We start from the raw sequence: 19,450 nt of genomic DNA on the forward strand, positions 1-19,450 counted from the left end.
ATCACCATGGTAACAGTCAGTGACCAGAGCTTCTCAGCCAATCAAATCCACAGATTTTGTTGAAATTGTCAGCGCTGACTAAATTGATGAAACACCCCAGGACCTCTTTATAGATTTTCTGCAATGATCGTTGGAACAATGTATCGTCGACAGTGTGCATTAAGTGTGTACAGATGCATAATGCCTAAAGCAAACGCCTATGTTGCAGCGCCTGATGCGTAAACTGGCTAGCGAGCGACCAAGTAAAATGTCATTCAGTTGTCGGTTTATCAAAAGGTGTAGACTGTTTTTATTCGAGGCACTGTTAATATCATTGCTGCTTTGGGTCTCGTGGGCGGGGTAATTATATCACTGCCCGAAAATAGTCCACATCTGATAAATTTCATCTACAAAATCCTAAAACGGTGATGGCTCTGAAATCTATCAGACACACTGGACCTGATATTTGGAACTCTCTTCCTTCAGAAATTCGAACTTTAAAGTCTATGTATTCTTTCAAGAAAGCTGTAAAGACAATGCTGCTCTCTGGATATCAGTGATCTTATAATGTCATTGCAATTGTATTGTATATGAAATTCCCTCGTGGAATTATCGTTGTTCTGAATTTATTGCGTAATGTTATGTTACCGACCATGACCTGTAACTGTTCACCTGTACCTCGGTGAGAAAATACTTTGCCATGCTTTGCTATTCAGAGATCCAGGTGTTCTAACTTTGTGCAATAGTGAAAGTAGACAGACCTCTCCTCTCTCCTTTCTCCTATCCCTATCTCTATGCAAGTCATCCCTTCCCTATTTTCCTATATGTTATGTATTATGTACGAGGGCTGCATGCAAATCAAGCAATGCTTAAGCTGTAGCCCTTCTGCGTTATTCATTGCATCACTGTTCTGTTGGACATTTATGTACAGGCAATGAAGAGGTGTATTGCTGTATATTCTAAAGGTAATGAAAAAAAAAAACTCATTTTGTTAGCAACTAATGTTCATGTATATCCATTTATATGTATGGTACCATTAATGTATATGATATATGTTTATGTATCTGCATGAGCAATGATATAATGCAGGAACCAATAAAGTCAAAAATCAAGTCAAAAAATTATAATTTATTTGATATAGGTGTGTTAATGGAAGGGCGCGGGGCGGGGACAAAAAAAAATGTTGCAACTAACCCTTGAGCGTGGTTTCTTCCTAGGAGATGAACTTCTCGTCGCCGATAGCACTACCAACCTTCTCAGATCCTGCAGTCTCTTTGGCTTTAGTCTCTCATGCGACGAGATCTTAGCCTCGGGCGACACACACCAACTGCAAACTGTCTTATGGTACAGGGGTCTACCTGTGTGGACAGACACAGTAGGAGATGGCTTCGGATTTCTGGACGAACGTAGAGGTCTTTTACCCGCAGTCACAGGAAGAAATTTGTTCAGCAACCCAACTGGCTTTCACATATACCCTGGTAAAACGAGCAGCATGTATACATAAAGTATGATTACATTATGTACTCTCGCGTGTGGGTTTAAATGTATGCGCGTTGTGTGTGTGTAAATGCTATTTTTTGAATAGCTTTACCCATCTGACAAAGGGCCTAAGTTTCACCCCCTTTCTTTCATACAATGAAATGTGCGTGTTGAATGTTACATGCTACCATTACCAATATTATTGTGTTTAAGGTTGCAAGCACCATCAAGCCCTGTGTAGGCTGTAGCCCGCTTTTTAATGGTAAAAACGTATTCCATCAAATTGGCTACGCATTATTGTCATATGCACAGGGGATTTTTGTTGCAAATCCCACACAAGAACAAGAAATGAATCAGTTTGTGATGATGACGTGAAAATGTTCTTTTTTTTTTTTAAATTGCCACACAGGTAAAGCGTACAGCCGTTCTCTAGGAGAGGCATGTTTAGGGGATGAGTATCCGTGTAATGGCCAGATCTGTCTCCCAATGTCATGGAGATGTGATGGTGTTCAAGACTGTCCCACAGGGGAAGACGAGAATGACTGTGACCTTGAGATTCCAGGTTTTCAGAACATTGACCATTGCAGTAACATTAATTAATCTGCTATAACGTATGTCCCCCCCCCCCCCAAAAAAAAAAAAAAAAAAAAAAAAAAGAATACAACGGGACCCTCCGCAATGATCACTTTAAAGTAAGTGAATCAATCCAAATACAATTTCAGGGTATGAAACTATAACTTATAACCCACTTCTTACAGAAAACCCCATCCGATTTGTTTCAGTGGTCAAAGAGAAATGATGATTTTTGTAGAGCATGTCAGGAATCCCTTCCCTCAACGTTCTGTCCATTTAATTGTGTTCACGCATTGATATGCAGTTCCAAGAGCATCCAAGTGCTAAATTTGGAAGAATCAGACCCATGACATGCTTTCCAACGATTCACATTTCTGTGACAACTTAGCCAAATTGAATGAGGTGCTCTGCAAAATATAGCTATGTTATATTTTAAGACCCTGATATAGCATTCAAACATCATTCATCTAATCATACTGGAAGTTATCAATGCGAAAATGTCGGTTGTAATTTTTTTTTTTTTGGGACATACTGTATATCCCATCATTGCCTCATGTATTGCATCAAAGACACTTTGACGCAAGGGCTGTCTCATCACATACATTGCATGAATTACTAGTTCATGAATTAAAGATATTGACACATATAATGTTACAGTATACTTCACTCTACATCTGTGAGACTGTTTACATACATTTACATAATCATATTCATAATTGTGCCTATATAATGCAGTTATAATGACAAGCATGCGAATATAAATTGCAATTGACTTGCAGTTGTCTTTGGTTAACACTTAACTTCTGCTTTTGATGATTTTGTCTGTTTTTGCTATCACCAATTCTATATTTCTTTTATACACTACTTGATCAAAAATTAACCTTGAAAAGTGAGTGTCGCTTCAATGCATATCGATGTGATGTAGATTCGTTGCTGCTCGTTGCCGACATTGATGCTGGTGCCTTATACATGGCGAACTTTGCCAACTTGATGTTTACTGAGCTACCCTTTGATGGCTTGCAAACGCCAGTAGCCGTTGGTTTCGATCCAGTGGACGGTTTGGTCTACTGGTCTAACATAGGTGAAAATGCCACCATCAGCGCGGCGCCAATAGACGGAACCAATCAACGCGTCATTGTGGATAATTTGGGAAGTAAGCATGATTTAACAAAGTTATCATTGTTTTCAATAGAACAATCCTACCAAATATGATAACCATGACTACGAATGTGAAAGCATTCATTAAAATAGGATATATGCTGCTCAACAATCAAAGTTTTGTGAACATCTCTGACGTCGACTGGTCAATATCTCCATTCAATGCATTCTATAGCTCCAGATGGCTTGTTTGTGGACAGCGAATCTTATACCTTATTCTGGACGGATACAGCTAGTGATGAGATTGGTGCTGTCCACCTAAATGGTAGCAACCGAAGGATCATTGTGAACACGACCTTGGACGAACCACGGGACATCATAGTTCTACCGCGGAGAAGGTAACAATGCAAGTTATAGCAAGTCATTATGATAAGCAGAATAGTGTCTCCAAGCAGCTTTTTGTGCTTCTTCAGTGTAAGCAATGTCATTTCACCGGGTCCACAATACATTTACTCTAGTACAAGCTGCGTTCCCATAATACACCTCGGTCAAGATGGACCAAATGGATAGGACTGTTGTCACAGGATGTTTGCTGCTTAGAGGATCCGAATTCGGGACCTCATGTACACACGTCCACATCCTTGACCCCTTTACCACTGTGCTCCGACCATGTAGAAGTCACAAAATAAAGCAAAAGCAAGCATTTTTATGCTACGTCAGAGTGTCGACAGAGGTATTATCCTATTGGGTTGTCCATCCGTCCGTAAGTAATTTTGTGTACGACGTATTATATAACTTAAAGGGGAAATCCAGTCCAAATATAAGCTAGTCTGATAAGAAAGAGTAAAATATTACGAGTTCAACGGTATAAATTTGATCGAAATCGGATGAAAAACAAGGAAGTTATGACATTTTGAAGTTTCGCTATTTTGGGAGGAAACAGTTCTTGAACAGTCAATATGAATATGCAAATGGCAAAGTGAGCATGTCATTCCCTCACAACTTACCATATGGTTTGTACATAATATTCTGAAATTTGTTGTTTTTCATTCAAACGCAATTATGCCCGAGGCTCAAATTCTCATACATGTATATCTAACTGATCACTATTCTGAAGTTATTCAACCAGGAATAACGACATGTTTCAGACTTCAATGATTGAAACTTTGAATTTTCGTCATTTTTTTTTTTGAACACGATCAATGGAAAATTGTGAGGGTATGACATGGCCAGCTCACTCATTTGCATATTCATACTCACTGTACAAGAACTGTTTTGGAGAAATTATCAAAACTTCAAACTTTCATAATTTCCTTATTTTTCATCCGATTTTAATCAATTTTTTACCGTTGAACTTGTAAAATTTTACTCTTTTTTATCAGACTAACTTATATTTGGACTGGATTTCCCCTTTAAAAACCGTTAAAGGTGCTCAAATGAAACTTGGCATATGGATATACAATATATGGGTAGACGAAGCTGCGCCCGTCATCTTGTTGGTAAATGAGCTCGAGGTAAAGGTCATGGGTCGATCAAATTCTAAAATTTCAATATTTCGTCCGCAGTGCCTGAAGGTATTTTCTAGAAATTTTTTAGGGAAAGTTTCTTTGGGTCTGTTTAACCCATCTGTTTATTTGACGGGTTCAGGGCGGAGGGGGAAATGCACCTCTTAAAAACTTCCCCCCTAAGAAACCATTCATAGATGAAACCTCCATAGATATCGTACGTTTTGTTTGTTTGTTTGTTTTTTTAGTTGACAATAATTTCCATGAAAAATATGGGCGAGATCATTTAATTTCAATTTAAGTAAATATACAATTCACCTATATCAAAGGGAGGATACACCTCCCTCACCCTCCCCTTTCTCTGTCGCCCTTCTTAGACTTAGCACTCTTTAGAATTGACAAATTTCCAGATATTCGACTAAAAGTGTGCACCAGATCGATGAATTTAACATCTAACAATGCAAAAGCTCCCTCGTGTGGGAGGGTGCCCCCATACACCTACACCACTATAGCTACCAACTTGGTCATCCTCCACGGACTTGGTATGCTTAGGGATTTGCAAATTTTCCGATATTCCACAAAAATTATGCATCAAATAGTTGAATTTTGATTCTAAAAATGAAAATTCTCCCTCGTTCTCTCTCCCACACCCTCTCTTTCCGGGGGGGGGGGGGGATGGGGACCCCCTCCCGCAGTCTACATGACGTCAGAGAAAATAAAAATGCGATGATAATGATGATGATTTTAATAATAATGACGATAATAATAAAAAAAATAAATAATAATAATAATAATAATAATAATAATAATAATAATAATAATAATAACTATTTCTTATTGAGCGCTTTTACAGGACCTGATCAAAGCGCACTGTACATACATCAACATACAACATTCACAAAGTATAAGAACAACATAATTGCAATCGAAACAGTTCAGTCTTGAGTTTCCTTCTAAACATTTCTTCTGAATCATATAGGCGGAGTTATTTTGGTAGAGCGTTCCAGACAACAGATCCAGCATAATTATGAAAATGTACGTTCGAAAGCTTTGGTTTTTGCTTGTGGGATTTGATAACATGTAATTTTTAATGTACTGTTAACTAGAAGGAGTAACTATAATGCAAAAAATATGGTCTTTCCTCCCTAGATGGTTGTATTGGACGGATTGGGGCTCGGCGGCCAAAATCGAAATGTCAGATCTCTCGGGCAATGGTCGACAGACGATTGTAGAAACGGACCTCGTTTGGCCCAATGGACTAACCAGCGACACAGACGGTAACTATTGTCGGACTCACATATCGGACTGCTTTTGCCTAGTCTTTAAGTCTCAAAAGAATAAATACAGGTCTTAATGACGTGATCCACCTGGTAGACAGTTCCGAGCAGGTGTACTATTGATAATATTATTGTTGTATGAAGTCTGTCATTGCACTTTTATCATGATTATTTGCATTTCAGTTGGTGACAATAAACACAGATTTCACTACACTGCCGATGATGGAAAGAATGAATTTCTGATTCAGTTTGCAGAATGGAATCATTTTTTTTCTTTTCAAACCATTGTAACCACATGAATCACACGTGAAGGTTTCAGTGGCATTTTCGTCAAGATGACAAGTCGGTTCTACGACAATTACCCCCTGGAAAGTCACCCCAGACCCTTCCTCTGAACCTTGCTCTAATCCTATAACCCTGAACCTAGTCCTGACCCTAACCCCAAATCAAACCCAACCCTCACCCTTACTCTAATCTTTACTCTAACCCTATCACTGACCGGTGTTTAACAGGGAGTGGTTGCACCCCTCCCCCGTCCCGTAATTTTCCTGATACGAGCAGGTCATGTGTCCTTGCGTTGAATCCGGAAGGGAAGTTGTTTCCTATTCAAAAGGAAACCAAAACCCAAAGAGCAATGTGGATTGAGTGAAAGCAGCAACATTAGAAGAACATATCAGTGAAAGTTTGAGGTAAATCGGACAATCTATGCAAAAATTATCAATTCTTAAAGTTTTGGTGTTGGAACCACTGGATAAGGAGACTATTGAGTTTATGACATCATGTGTGGACAACAATATAAAGAAAATATAACGAAAAATGAACATGTTTTCATTTTTCTTGTGTAATGAAAGAACACTTGACATTCTTGACAAACCTCTCTCAGAAAACAGGAGGAATAATTACTGCCCTTAAAGTTGATGGAATATGTAATATTCATGAAAGATTAACATTTGCAGCATTCTCTATTTTCTTTAAATTGTTGTTCACACAAGATGTCATGATCTTTAGCAGTCTCCTTATCCAGTGATTACAACACCAAAAATGTAAAAATTAATAAAATTTGCATTGATTGTCCGATCTTCCTCAAACTTTCACTGTGTGTTCTACTAATGATGCTGCTTTCACTCAATCCACATTGCTATCTGGGTTTTGGTTTCCTTTAAATGAATCCTAAGCCTAGTACTTCTTAGATTTACACAGCACCTGCGAGATCATTCTGTCTCATTCCTGAGCCCTATAAGAAGATTTTCCCCATTTTCAAACTTTCTCAATCTAAAGCTGGGTGATGAGTCTTGTTTGAGTATTGTGCGTCTCTTCCTTGACACATAGGAAACCGGTTATACTGGTGTGACGCCAATCTCGACAAAATCGAAAGCTCTGATCCATTCGGACTCGATCGCAGAACTCTTCTGGATAGCAGCCACACCAGCATACACCCGTACGGAGTCATATGGCATAGAGGCACTCTCATGTGGACTGACTGGGAGCTAGATGGCTTTACGTCCTTACAACTAGACGGGCAAGATTGGCCAAAGGAATTCACCGTGATAAGGAGGTTTACAAGACCTGCTGGTTTCCATGTATTTGACGGTAAATGGGCACTTTGACTTACGTCCCCCTCTCCTTAGTAATCTCTCTTTCAAATGGAATTATGGATCTATTTACCTTTACCTTTGCGTGAAATAGTATGAACAGGTATGGTACCTAGCTCTTTTCACTTTACAATTCAAACTATTTAATACAAAGTCTCCCCACGATCATGACGATAAGGCCCTTTTGAAGTTTTTTGATCAAATAAAAAAAAAATCCCTAATCACACTTGAACCCAGACTATCATGCGATCCGTGCCGAATTTGAAATTTTTCGTTTTGCTGGAAAATTTTATTTGAATAGCAAATTTACGCATATCTTTTGTTTTTCAACACTTACGATTTACTGATTTAATTGGTTAATCGTCATCCCAGTTAATTCCTAATTATTCATTACACTGATTAGTTCTCGAATCAAAAGGCATGTAAGATAATCATCCATTTCAAATTTTCCTGTATTTGTCCACATGATCTTTGAAGAAAAACTCTTTTTGACAATGAAACAATCCATACAGATTTTCTTTTAGTTTGGTTGACGAAAGTAAGAAGATTACGTTATGATTGAGTCCTAGCTGTTAATTTCACAAAGTAAAAGTGAAACAACATCTAAAAGAAGCCATACATTACAAATATTAGTTTTGTATTTCACAGCGCAGTCACATCTTTGCAACAATAGCGGGATACGAGTGGGAGAACGATGTCTGTGTAACGCAGGATTCTTTAGCGACACATCGTGCGAAATAGGTAAGCCCTTTACGTGAACCGCACCGTCAACATGATTTCACTGGTTTGCTATTGGCTAATGGTTGATAGCCAGCACTAATAATGAATAAAGTGTGTAAGGTTAGCGTAAATCCCATGGTCCAGTCACCTGAATGTTGCTATGGAATGTCGAATGCTTTAATAACAAGACAGTTTTTAAGGAAGGAGAAGGTGTAGTCAAAATGTGGGCAAATAATGAGCCGTTCAGATGCGCTTTTCATAGTATAATCACATGAATGATATTTTTTTTTTCCATTGGCAAAGTGCAGGGGTACATCAAAGTCAAGGAGACTGCAGTAATATCTCGACGAGTTCCCAAGTGAAACATGTCATTATTAACAAGATCAAATCTTGCCTAACCCCATAAAGCACGAGTTGCCTAACACTAATACGGTAAAAGATATAGACCTATATCAATGCCTATAGCTGGAAGTTTACACGGTTATCATAGGCATTGGTGGAATTTAAGTGTGAAATAGGGCTTTCAACAGGAATTGTTCCATCAACATCCACCTAGCTCACGCGTTAGACCTACAAACGAATATATTGTGAACATAGGCGTTTATCTTTGATTATGATAAAAATTGAAAACATTGCACTACAAAAAGAAGAGCACAATATCTCCCTTTCGTGGTTACAGTGTTTCAACCTACGGTACCGTCTTTAAAAGAAAATGCAGCGTCTACAGTTAGCGCAAGGACTACCACTGTCATGATTGTTGCATTGTATTGTATTGTATTGTATTGTATTGTATTTTCCGTCATAAAAAGACATTACATCTGCTCGTGTCAACCTGAGTACCAAGAAGATCGCTGTCAAACAGGCAAGCCGTTTTTCGTTTGGTATTTCTAAAAGTTGTTACCCTACCTCGGACCAGGGAGGTCCCACCTTCCTGCTTGCATACATTTGCATCAATACAAACATTATATTGTGAAGACGTAAAGACTATTTTGGACAGGAAAAAAGAAAGATATGCCCTATAAGGTGATGGTGACATTTCTATCTATTAAGGAGAGAAATTGACATGTCTTTCCAAAACAGTGACAGTTCACGGCCTAACATAATGCTTGCTAGTAAATGGATAAACGTAAAGGAATGATGCAAAACTATGTCTTATTAGTCTATCATACTCTTTCACATTGATCACCATACAAATAAATAATTACTGCTAACTTTCAGTTGATACGATATGTCTTCAAACATATTCTGTTCTACTTTTATCGCATTTCTTTATATCTGTCTCGTTATTATAACATTCTAATACATGCTACTCTCTTAACTAATGTAGATCTTTGTCAGCCAAATCCATGCCAAAATAACGGCCGCTGTCTTCGAGGAGAGACTGTTAATGGTTTCACGTGTATCTGCAGTAGTGGTTGGGAAGGAGAAAACTGCACACATGGTAAGAAAGACTACCAGTTACAGAAGTGAAGTGAGATTTCATGAACTTCATACACGCGGCGATCCATCTTTCGATAGGAAGCTGTACATTTGATTAGGAAAAGATAATGTATACCATACAGCCATAAAAGAAGCATGGAACGGTTTCTTCTTTGCAAACAAAGATTTAATCTTCCATGTGCTCTTTTTCATTCTCCCATATGGGTTCAACAAAATGACAACTTATTTCGGACCTTTTTTTTTTCTGTCAGCACGGGTTCAGCGGAGATCGCTAAATAGGCAAGCTGATTCTCGTTTTGTCTACGCGTACACCACTTATTTCTGAAAGCTATTTACTTATTCTTGTATTCTGCATTTCATGTAGGGTTGCCTACAGTGTTTCTGGCTTATCTTTAGGGTGTTAACCTACGTCATTCGAGAGGGAAATACAATTCGAACGTGGATCTTTGCAACACTGTAATTTATTAAAGTTGATATAAATATAACACAATCCTAACTATCCCAAAGAGAATGACGTGTAAAGTTATTTAGGTATCAGTGGTTGAGGCTTGTCCTCTTGATGTGGAAAATGTTTCGTCAACGACAACCCTTGGCCTTCTGTATTATCCATTGAACTAGCTTCTGTATTCTAAGTACCTTAGCTTTAATGGAATATCTCATAAAATTATTATATCGTATTTAATATTCTCATATGCAAAGTCACTATTTCAGTTGGAAGAAAAATCATATCCGATACTTTGCTATTACTTAATATCAAATGTAGGTTTAGAACGATTCTTGAAATATGGCTTGCACAGATATCGAGGCACCAGTGATCGAGGGCTGTCCACTTGTAGTGGAAAACATTTCTTCAACGGCCACATGGCCAGAACCGACCGCCTCGGATAACTCCGGATTCCTAACCTTGCCATCAACCCACCAGCCAGGCGATACGTTCCCGATCGGACGGTCCACGGTGACTTACACGGCCATCGACCCAGCTGGCAACGTAGCAAACTGCAGCTTTCTAGTTATTATCGGTACGAATAACTAGTCTGGTCAGATTGACGTATGTTGCAGTCAACCAAAATTTAGACTCTCTTTAGATGTAACGAAGTATCTTCTGTCCTTAAGATGCACCGACGAATCAAGTATAAACCATGATTTGTTACACGCGTGGTGTAGACAGGTGTTTCTGATGGACTTTAAGGACCGTTTGAGCTGTTATATACGTCATAGCTTTGATAGCTGATACATTTACAATCTTATGAACTGTGACTGAGAATGATGGAGTCACTTACGTGGGGAAGCATGGTGCTATGACTAGAAATATTTCTCACATATTTTATAATATAATGTTATAATATTGTCACACCCGAAAGACATACCCATGCTTGCTCCGTTCTGTGTGGGATTTTGTGCGATGAAATAAACTCATCTCTCTTGAATGACTGAATTTTATTCATCCGTTATGAATGTAATGTACTTGAGATTGATTTCAATTGATTTTGTGTTATGTAAATGCTATTATAGTCTGTATATACTGAACTTATGATTTATATGTTACTTTACATTGTCATGTGTGGATGTTGCAAATACATCACTGTATAATTTGTGTGGAAACTCAATAAATGAAATGAAATGAAAATAAAATGGAAGGGGTACAGCAATCGGAGATTCCTTTCCTACAAACAAAGAATAAAAAAAAAAAGAATGATATTGAAAAAGACAATAACAGCCAAAGTAATGACCATCAATCCTATAGTAATTTCAAGCATGCTGTCTCAGAGATGACTTCCGCATTATGACTATTAGTTTGTCCCCATTGCTCACCGTCAAAGGATACTGTGAGATCAACGGCAACCAATGTTTCTCCGGAGGAAATTGTTCATCCATAGCCTCTGTGGATAGACCATTTTTCATCTGCTCATGTCAACCAGGGTACCGCGGAGATCGCTGTGAAATAGGCAAGCTCTTTTCTGTTTCATTGGTTTACTATGTAAGCCACATTTCTGAAAATTGTTAGCTTACCTTGAACATCTACATCAAACGTGCATACAAACACTATCGTAAAGACGTGAAGACTATGTATGATAGACTTCGATTTGGACAGGAGAAAATATGTCCCACAAGATGATGGGAACCTCTTAAGCCCTCGACAAAAGAAATTGACATAATCATCGTCATCTTTGCAAACCAGTGGCAAATCATGGCCTCGTTTAATACTTGCTATTATTATAGATGGACGCAAAAATATATCTCATCCATCATACACCTCTTTACAATGATCATCATACAAATAATTATTTACTCCCGACTTTCAGTTGTGATATGTTTTCAGTTATATTCTGTTCTACTTGCATCATCTTTATTTCTGTTTCGTCTCCTTATACTTTCATTTTTGAACTTCACGCAGTTCTTCTTTGCAAACGAGCGCAGTCATATATTCTCTGTATCAAACCCGTTTCTAATAGGTGAATCGAGAAGAGATTATTTCAGGAATATTACGGATAAATGAATGTGTTTATAGTGTGTAAAAGCCCTTTGCCGCGATCCGTATATCGTAGGTTATAATATCAAGTTCGAATGCAGTGTCAATTTAAAAAGCCTGTAGGACAATATCTTGCATGTACTACAAAGTATGTCATATCGCATTTCCCGGAATGTTTTCGTCCATGTTATCGCGATAATGAGGAGTTCAACGTATTCCTCTGCAGTTGCAGGAGAGGCAAAATGGCAAGAATGTACGATGTCACTTCCCCTTCTTTTTGATGCTAGAAGAAAATAAAGATAATATTGGCCAGTTTGCAGTGCTATGGCTACTTCTGAAATGAAAGAAAAAAATATAGTAGGTATTTCATGTACGCCCATTGTGTTCTGTTCATCTTCAAGTTGCTCATTGATCTGCTAATAGGGAGCTTTAGATTTTAGACGCGCAGACGTTCAAAGAGAAAAAAAAAACATGATCTGAGCGTGCGCAGTAACTTGATCCGCGCTACTGCGCACGCTCAGATCGTGTTTTTTCTCTTTGAACGCCCGCGCGTCTAAAATCTAAAGCTCCCTAATTCGTTCGAAAGGGGAAAGACAAATCTGACGAGTTTACAAATATCCTAGATAATAGTCAAAATGGCTCATTATCATGGGCGTAAATCCCGGGGGGGATGGGGGGGATATATCCCCCCCACTTTTGAAGGAGGGGGGGGGGGGGGGTGGCCTGTACAAATATCCCCCCCTGAAATTCTCCCAAGAAAAAGATGTAGGAACAAAAAAACAAACAAACAAAAAGAAATGTGGTGATGTTGATTTCAGCATGATGGATTATTGCATAGCCTATAATCTAGGCGGAGAATGCAGTTATTGTCTTTGTAATTTGCTGAAACGTATGATGCAGCGAGATAATTGTCTTTGCCAAGCGATACACCTGATGGGGCGAGACTACAAACAGTGGACGCATCTACCGCGTCCGCTATGCGCCACGATCGCAGTTTTTTTTTCCGTGTAAGAAGACTGCCACCGATTAAAAAAAAAAAAAAAAAAACAACGACAAACAACACTGGAACATAGGCGGCGTATTCGCGCGCATCCACTGTTCGTAGTCTCGTCGCATCAGACCAGCTGCATCCCCACCTAGCTAGCTTATAGGCTATATACTGTACAGAGTAATGCATGAGCCATGACGTTCGCACGCCCGCCTCGTGACGAGAGCATACTGCTGAACAGTGCTAGCAGCGCTCGCGTACTTCTCTCGCACGCCAATGCATGTAGAGCAATATCGACCGTAATGCATGCTTCGGATGTTGAACTACTGGTAGCCACACAACCAGATGGCAAGCAGCTGCATGCAACCAGGGAGGTGCTCTTCCCACCTCCATCCTTGATGCAACACAGTCTGTAGAGCCATCGACGTAGGCGTGAACGAGTGCACCATGCTGAGCGCGATACGACTCACGTCGAGCTCCGCACGAATCCAAAGATCTAAAATTTTAGATAACAAACGAGTTCGTGAACAGCCTTGTACGAGTTTCAGTCGTAGGAATTGCAACACATTTACCCTCTCCATATTGGCAGTGATTTTGCTCAGTTAGTATAATTCGTTTGCCTCCAGAAAAAACAAAAGGAACGCGTGTCGATTCCCATATTTTGCCATATGCAAGTACCTCCTTTAGTCTAATGAACATTGCTTTAGATTAATGGTTCAGACCTATTAACCAGATTTCTTTTTGTTTTCATGGGAGATGTGCAAAAAGCACTAGAAAGTTCACCTGTTAACAAACATAAATCAATAGATTAATAAGACAAGTTTATTCTCAGCCAATTTTACTGATATACAACATTCATCTCACGAACAGAAAAATGGATTCTTTAATCCCTAATTAAACAATCCCACAGAAAAGGCAAGACATATCATCAACAGTTTGCCAGAATAGTACGAAAAGTGTTATACACTTCTGGGATTGAAATTTCCCCAGATTACATCATAAATGTGTTTACGAGATATTTGTTGCTGCCAGTAATTACCAGCAGTTGCACCCGGTGCGCCCCCATCCCTTAATTCCCAAAGCGAAAAAAGTACAGCTACAAACGGCAGTTTTTGGACTGTAAAATGTCAAAATTTCACGCTCGCTCGCTTCGCTCGCTCGCATTGAATCGTCATGCCATTCTCCTGATGTTGCTGCCGGGTAATTGCCAGCAGTTGCGCCCGGTGTGCCCCCCCCCCCCTTATTTTTCAAAGCGAAAAAAAAATATAGCTGCAAACGGCAGTTTGGGGACTGTAAGATGTCAAAATTTTCAAGCTCGCTCGAATCAGGAAGGTGGGAAGAGAAACACCTCCCTGCTCGCATTTAATCGATATGTCATTCTCCTGATGTTGCTGCCAGTCATTGCCAGCAGTTGCGTCCGGTGCGCCCCCACCCCCTTCATTTCCTAAGCGAAAAAATATAGCTACAAACTGCCGTTTTGGGACTGTACAATGTCAAAATTTTCAAGCTCGCTTGCTTCGCTCGCTCGCATTTAATCGTCATGCCATTCTCCCGATGTTGCTGCCGAGTAATTACCAGCAGTTGCGCCCGGTGCGTCCCCCCCTTATTTTTCAAAGCGAAAAAGATATAGCTACAAACGGCAGTTTTGGGACTGTGAAAAGTCAAAATTTTCAAGCTCGCTCGCATTTAATCCTTATGTCATTCTTCTGATGTTGCTGCCAGTAATTGTCAGCAGTTGCGCCCGGTGCACCCCGCCCCCTTAATTTCCTAAGCGAAAAAATATAGCTACAAACTGCCGTTTTGGGACTGTACAGTGTCAAAATTTTCAAGCTCGCTTGCTTCGCTTGCTCGCATTTAATCGCTATGCCATTCTCCCGATGTTGCTGCCGAGTAATTAGAAGTGCTGACCATCAACACTTTCGCGCTTCATCACCTGCACACGCACTCACAGGCACCACTCCTGTTTACCAAGTAATTGTATAAAACTGGATTTACACGCACTTTAACATGGCCCATCTGTATTAGTGTTCAAGTACTACAATAAAAAATGGTAATTTAATTCTGGCTGTCCGTCTGTTCAAGCACGGCTTATAACGGCGGCCCTCTGCATCATATGTATATATTATTTATTGTACTGTGAATTAAGTCTTTATTGGCCATATAAACATTTTGTATGTTATTTAACGTTTCATTTGTCTTTACATACAAAATATGACTTACTATGTAATATGTCAATAATTTTCAGAATTGTATTTGTGTAATTGAACCTGCCTTTGTTATTTTTGTTATTCTGAAAGAAAATATGAAATGCAGAAAATAAAATCTTTTCAAACAAACAAGTAATTACCAGCAGTTGCGCCCGGTGCGTCCCCCCCCCCCTTATTTTTCAAAGCGAAAAAGATATAGCTACAAACGGCAGTTTTGGGACTGTGAAATGTCAAAATTTTCAAGCTCACTCGCATTTAATCCTTATGTCATTCTTCTGATGTTGCTGCCAGTAATTGTCAGCAGTTGCGCCCGGTGCACCCCCCCCCCTTAATTTTCAAAGCGAAAGAATGTAGCTACAAACGGCAGTTTTGGGACTGTAAAATGTCAAAATTTTCAAGCTCGCTCGCTTCGCTCGCTCGCATTTAATCGTCATGCCATGCTATGCTATTCTCCTGATGTTGCTGCCAGTAATTGCCAGCAGTTGCGCCCGGTGCGCCCCCAACCCCTTCATTTCCTAAGCGAAAAAAGTACAGCTACAAACGGCAGTTTTTGGACTGTAAAATGTCAAAATTTTCAAGCTCGCTCGCTTCGCTCGCTCGCATTTAATCGTCATGCCTTTCTCCCGATGTTGCTGCCGAGTAATTACCAGCAGTTGCGCCCGGTGCGCCCCCCCCCTTATTTTTCAAAGCGAAAAAGATATAGCTACAAACGGCAGTTTTGGGACTGTGAAATGTCAAAATTTTCAAGCTCGCTCGCATTTAATCCTTATGTCACTCCTCTGATGTTGCTGCCAGTAATTGTCAGCAGTTGCGCCCGGTGCACCCCCACCCCCCTTAATTTCCTAAGCGAAAAAATATAGCTACAAACTGCCGTTTTGGGACTGTACAGTGTCAACATTTCAAGCTCGCTTGCTTCGCTCGCTCGCATTTAATCGCTATGCTATTCTCCTGATGTTGCTGCCGAGTAATTGCCAACAGTTGCTCCCGGTGCCCCCCCCCCCCCTTAATTTTCAAAGCGAAAAAATGTAGCTACAAAAAGCAGTTTTGGGACTGTAAAATGTCAAAATTTTCAAGCTCGCTCGCTTCGCTCGCTCGCATTTAATCGTCATGCCATTCTCCTGATGTTGCTGCCGAGTAATTACCAGCAGTTGCGCCCGGTGCGCCCCCCCCCCTTATTTTTCAAAGCGAAAAAGATATAGCTACAAACGGCAGTTTTTGGACTGTGAAATGTCAAAATTTTCAAGCTCGCTCGCATATAATCTTTATGTCATTCTCCTGATGTTGCTGCCAGTAATTGCCAGCAGTTGCGCCCGGTGCGCCCCACCCCCCTTAATTTCTTAAGCGAAAAAATATAGCTACAAACTGCCGTTTTGGGACTGTACAATGTCAAAATTTTCAAGCTCGCTTGCTTCGCTCGCTCGCGTTAATCGCTATGCTATTCTCCTGATGTTGCTGCCGAGTAATTGCAAACGAAAAAATGAAGCTACAAAAAGCAGTTTGGGGACTGTAAAATGTCAAAATTTTCAAGCTCGCTCGCTTCGCTCGCTCGCATTTAATCGTTATGTCATTCTCCTGATGATATTAAATTGCCAGCAAATGCGCCTGGTGCGCCCCCCCCCCCTTAATTTCCAAAGCGAAAAAAAATATATAGCTACAAACGGCCGCTTTTGGACTGTACAATGTCAAAATTCATGATCGCGTTCATGATCTTCAGTGTAAGAATTAAGACAAGAAGTTTCTCTAAATGATACCATTTTATAGGCAAAATTGTTCAATAACAATCGACATAAAATGTACTGCTGCCTTAAACATGTTGGACTGTTTCAAGTCGATAGAACACGCAAAAAAAAAATGAATCAAATTGCACCATTTACAACATCAATATGCAAAAAGTTCTCACACACCCTCCCCCCTCGCTCGCATCTCTCCCTCGCATCTAACCGCTCTCTCTAAGATCAAATCCTGGCTACGCCGGTGATAGGCCCCACTACTTCACAGTGATGTCGCACAGGCGGAGCAAGAGCTGAAATACCACGATGTAGTCATTCAATCATCTATGAATATTTCTTTTTCTTACTTGTTTTTTTATAGGAAAAAGATCCCAAATTTTACCAAAAGTGTGCACCAGATCGCTGAATTTGAGGTCTGAAAATGCCAAATTTTCCTCGTGTGCATGGGAGGGGGAAACCCCCTCCCCACACCCTCCCCCAGGCCGCTCCGCTCCCTCGCACAGATATTCAAACTCAAAGTCCCTCCCCTACCCCCCATCATTAAAACGGAACGATGCCCCTGTGATGATTGCTTCACTGACTTAAATCAAGAAAATTGAAGAATACAATTAATAGCTACAGGAAAATATCTACTGCGTTATTCAAGAAATGGATATCCTTATTATCATTTTATTGAATTTAGTTGGGTATTATTCAGGGCTGCGCTACGTTTTTGAAAGGGGGGGGGGCGCAAAATCGCCTGTCAGCCAAGAAGGAAGAACATCAAAAGACAAGAGAAACAACAAAAAAAATTCTTCATACTTTTAAGGTCTGATTCTCCGCCGAAAGTCGGCTGACAAGAAAAAACAAACAAACAAACAAAAACAAGAACAAAAAGTCGTCATATTTTTGCTGGCACTTCCCTCCCACTTTGCATGGAAAGGAGTGGGACATTTGATCCCTGTTAAGTGTGTGTGTGTGTGTGTGGGGGGGGGGGGGGGGGCAAGCTTCCCCCCCCCCCCCCCCACGGCTGCGCCGGTCCGGTTATGGGCTTGTAATCGTGGTGATGGTGACTATCGCCAATCATCCCCCCCACTCCTCAGTACGGATTTACGCCGTTGCTCATTATGCAGATATTGAGGATCCAGTGTTCCAAGGCTGTCCGCTTGTGGTGGAAAGCATTTTTTCAACGGCCTCTTGGCTAGAACCAACGGCCTCGGATAACTCCGGAGTCCAAAGCTTGACATCAACCCACCAGCCAGGTGATACGTTCCCGATCGGACGGTCCACGGTGACTTACATAGCATTTGACCTAGCCGGCAACGTTGCCAATTGCACCTTTACAGTTATTATCGGTAAGAATAACCAGTCTGACTAAATTGAAGACATGTTGCAGTTAATCATAATTCAGATTCTCTTTAGAAGTAACCAAAATAAAAAAAAAAAAAAAATCAGAACACACTTATACACAGACGCAAACACCGTGCTGACAACCAGAAGTACCTACGAAACTAAATGAAGTTTCTGACATGATTGTTATAGTTAGAAATATCTTAAGGGTATCGATAGCTGAACGATTCCACGTATTAATTGATGGTTTACAATAGAATGGCGTGTAACTGCGGTAATATGGGCGATCGAGTCACTTTTAATAAGAGTGCTTTCACCCAGGTGTTATCTCATAATCTTGTATAATGTCTGACAATTTCTGTTATCACATCTGGGGTATTGTGGGATTAAAATATTGATTACCATGATTACGAAGAACATTCAGTGGAATAGCATAATCATTAAAAAAAAGTAGAATGTAATGTTTCTCAATGAAAACCAAAGAGTTTAGAGGAAAAATAATAAAACGGGTGACAAAATATCCTTTCTCAGAAATGACTTCCACATCAATGTCTTCCTTCATCAATCATCACCACAGGATATTGTGAGATCAACACCAACCCATGTCTCTCTGGAAATTGTTCCTCCCTGTTGTCTGGGAACAGACCGTACATCTGCTCATGTCAACCAGGGTTCCACGGAGAGCGCTGTGACAGTGGTAAGTTTCTTTCATTTTTTGTCTACGTTCTGAAAGTTATCACCTTTCCGTAAGTACTTACTTTAGTCGTGCATCCAAACCAGATTATACAGGACTACATAAAATTGTGTCCATAGACTTTCATTAGTACATGCAGGAAGATTACGGTTGTACAAAACGGTGACATTTTCATTGAAAAACAAAAACACACAAGATAAGAACAGCACATTTCTTTTTGATATAATGTGAGAACCGTCAGACTGTGGTCTACATTCTTACTTGCAGGAAAATGAGTAGAAGCATATTTGGCTACATTAAGGAGTAGGCCCTACAGCTTACAGGGATATAAATATGGATCTTACCTTTGTATAGCTCTAATATAGAGTT

At 40.0% G+C, this 19,450-nt stretch overlaps 1 protein-coding gene across 1 annotated transcript in view; it reads left to right on the top strand.

Moving 5' to 3' along the window:
* LOC140237065 (uncharacterized) overlaps positions 1-19,450 on the top strand; it is a 65,021-nt gene that overhangs the window by 20,516 nt on the left and 25,055 nt on the right. Inside the window, exons 11-21 of the mRNA XM_072317004.1 lie at positions 1,197-1,457; positions 1,868-2,020; positions 2,957-3,184; positions 3,365-3,527; positions 5,784-5,911; positions 7,241-7,501; positions 8,152-8,244; positions 9,551-9,664; positions 10,461-10,682; positions 18,171-18,392; positions 18,965-19,084. Coding sequence (XP_072173105.1) covers positions 1,197-1,457; positions 1,868-2,020; positions 2,957-3,184; positions 3,365-3,527; positions 5,784-5,911; positions 7,241-7,501; positions 8,152-8,244; positions 9,551-9,664; positions 10,461-10,682; positions 18,171-18,392; positions 18,965-19,084 — 1,965 coding nt within the window. The remainder of the gene's footprint in view (positions 1-1,196; positions 1,458-1,867; positions 2,021-2,956; positions 3,185-3,364; positions 3,528-5,783; positions 5,912-7,240; positions 7,502-8,151; positions 8,245-9,550; positions 9,665-10,460; positions 10,683-18,170; positions 18,393-18,964; positions 19,085-19,450) is intronic.

The sequence above is a fragment of the Diadema setosum genome, chromosome 13, assembly GCF_964275005.1.
Source record: "Diadema setosum chromosome 13, eeDiaSeto1, whole genome shotgun sequence".
NCBI lineage: Eukaryota > Metazoa > Echinodermata > Echinoidea > Diadematoida > Diadematidae > Diadema > Diadema setosum.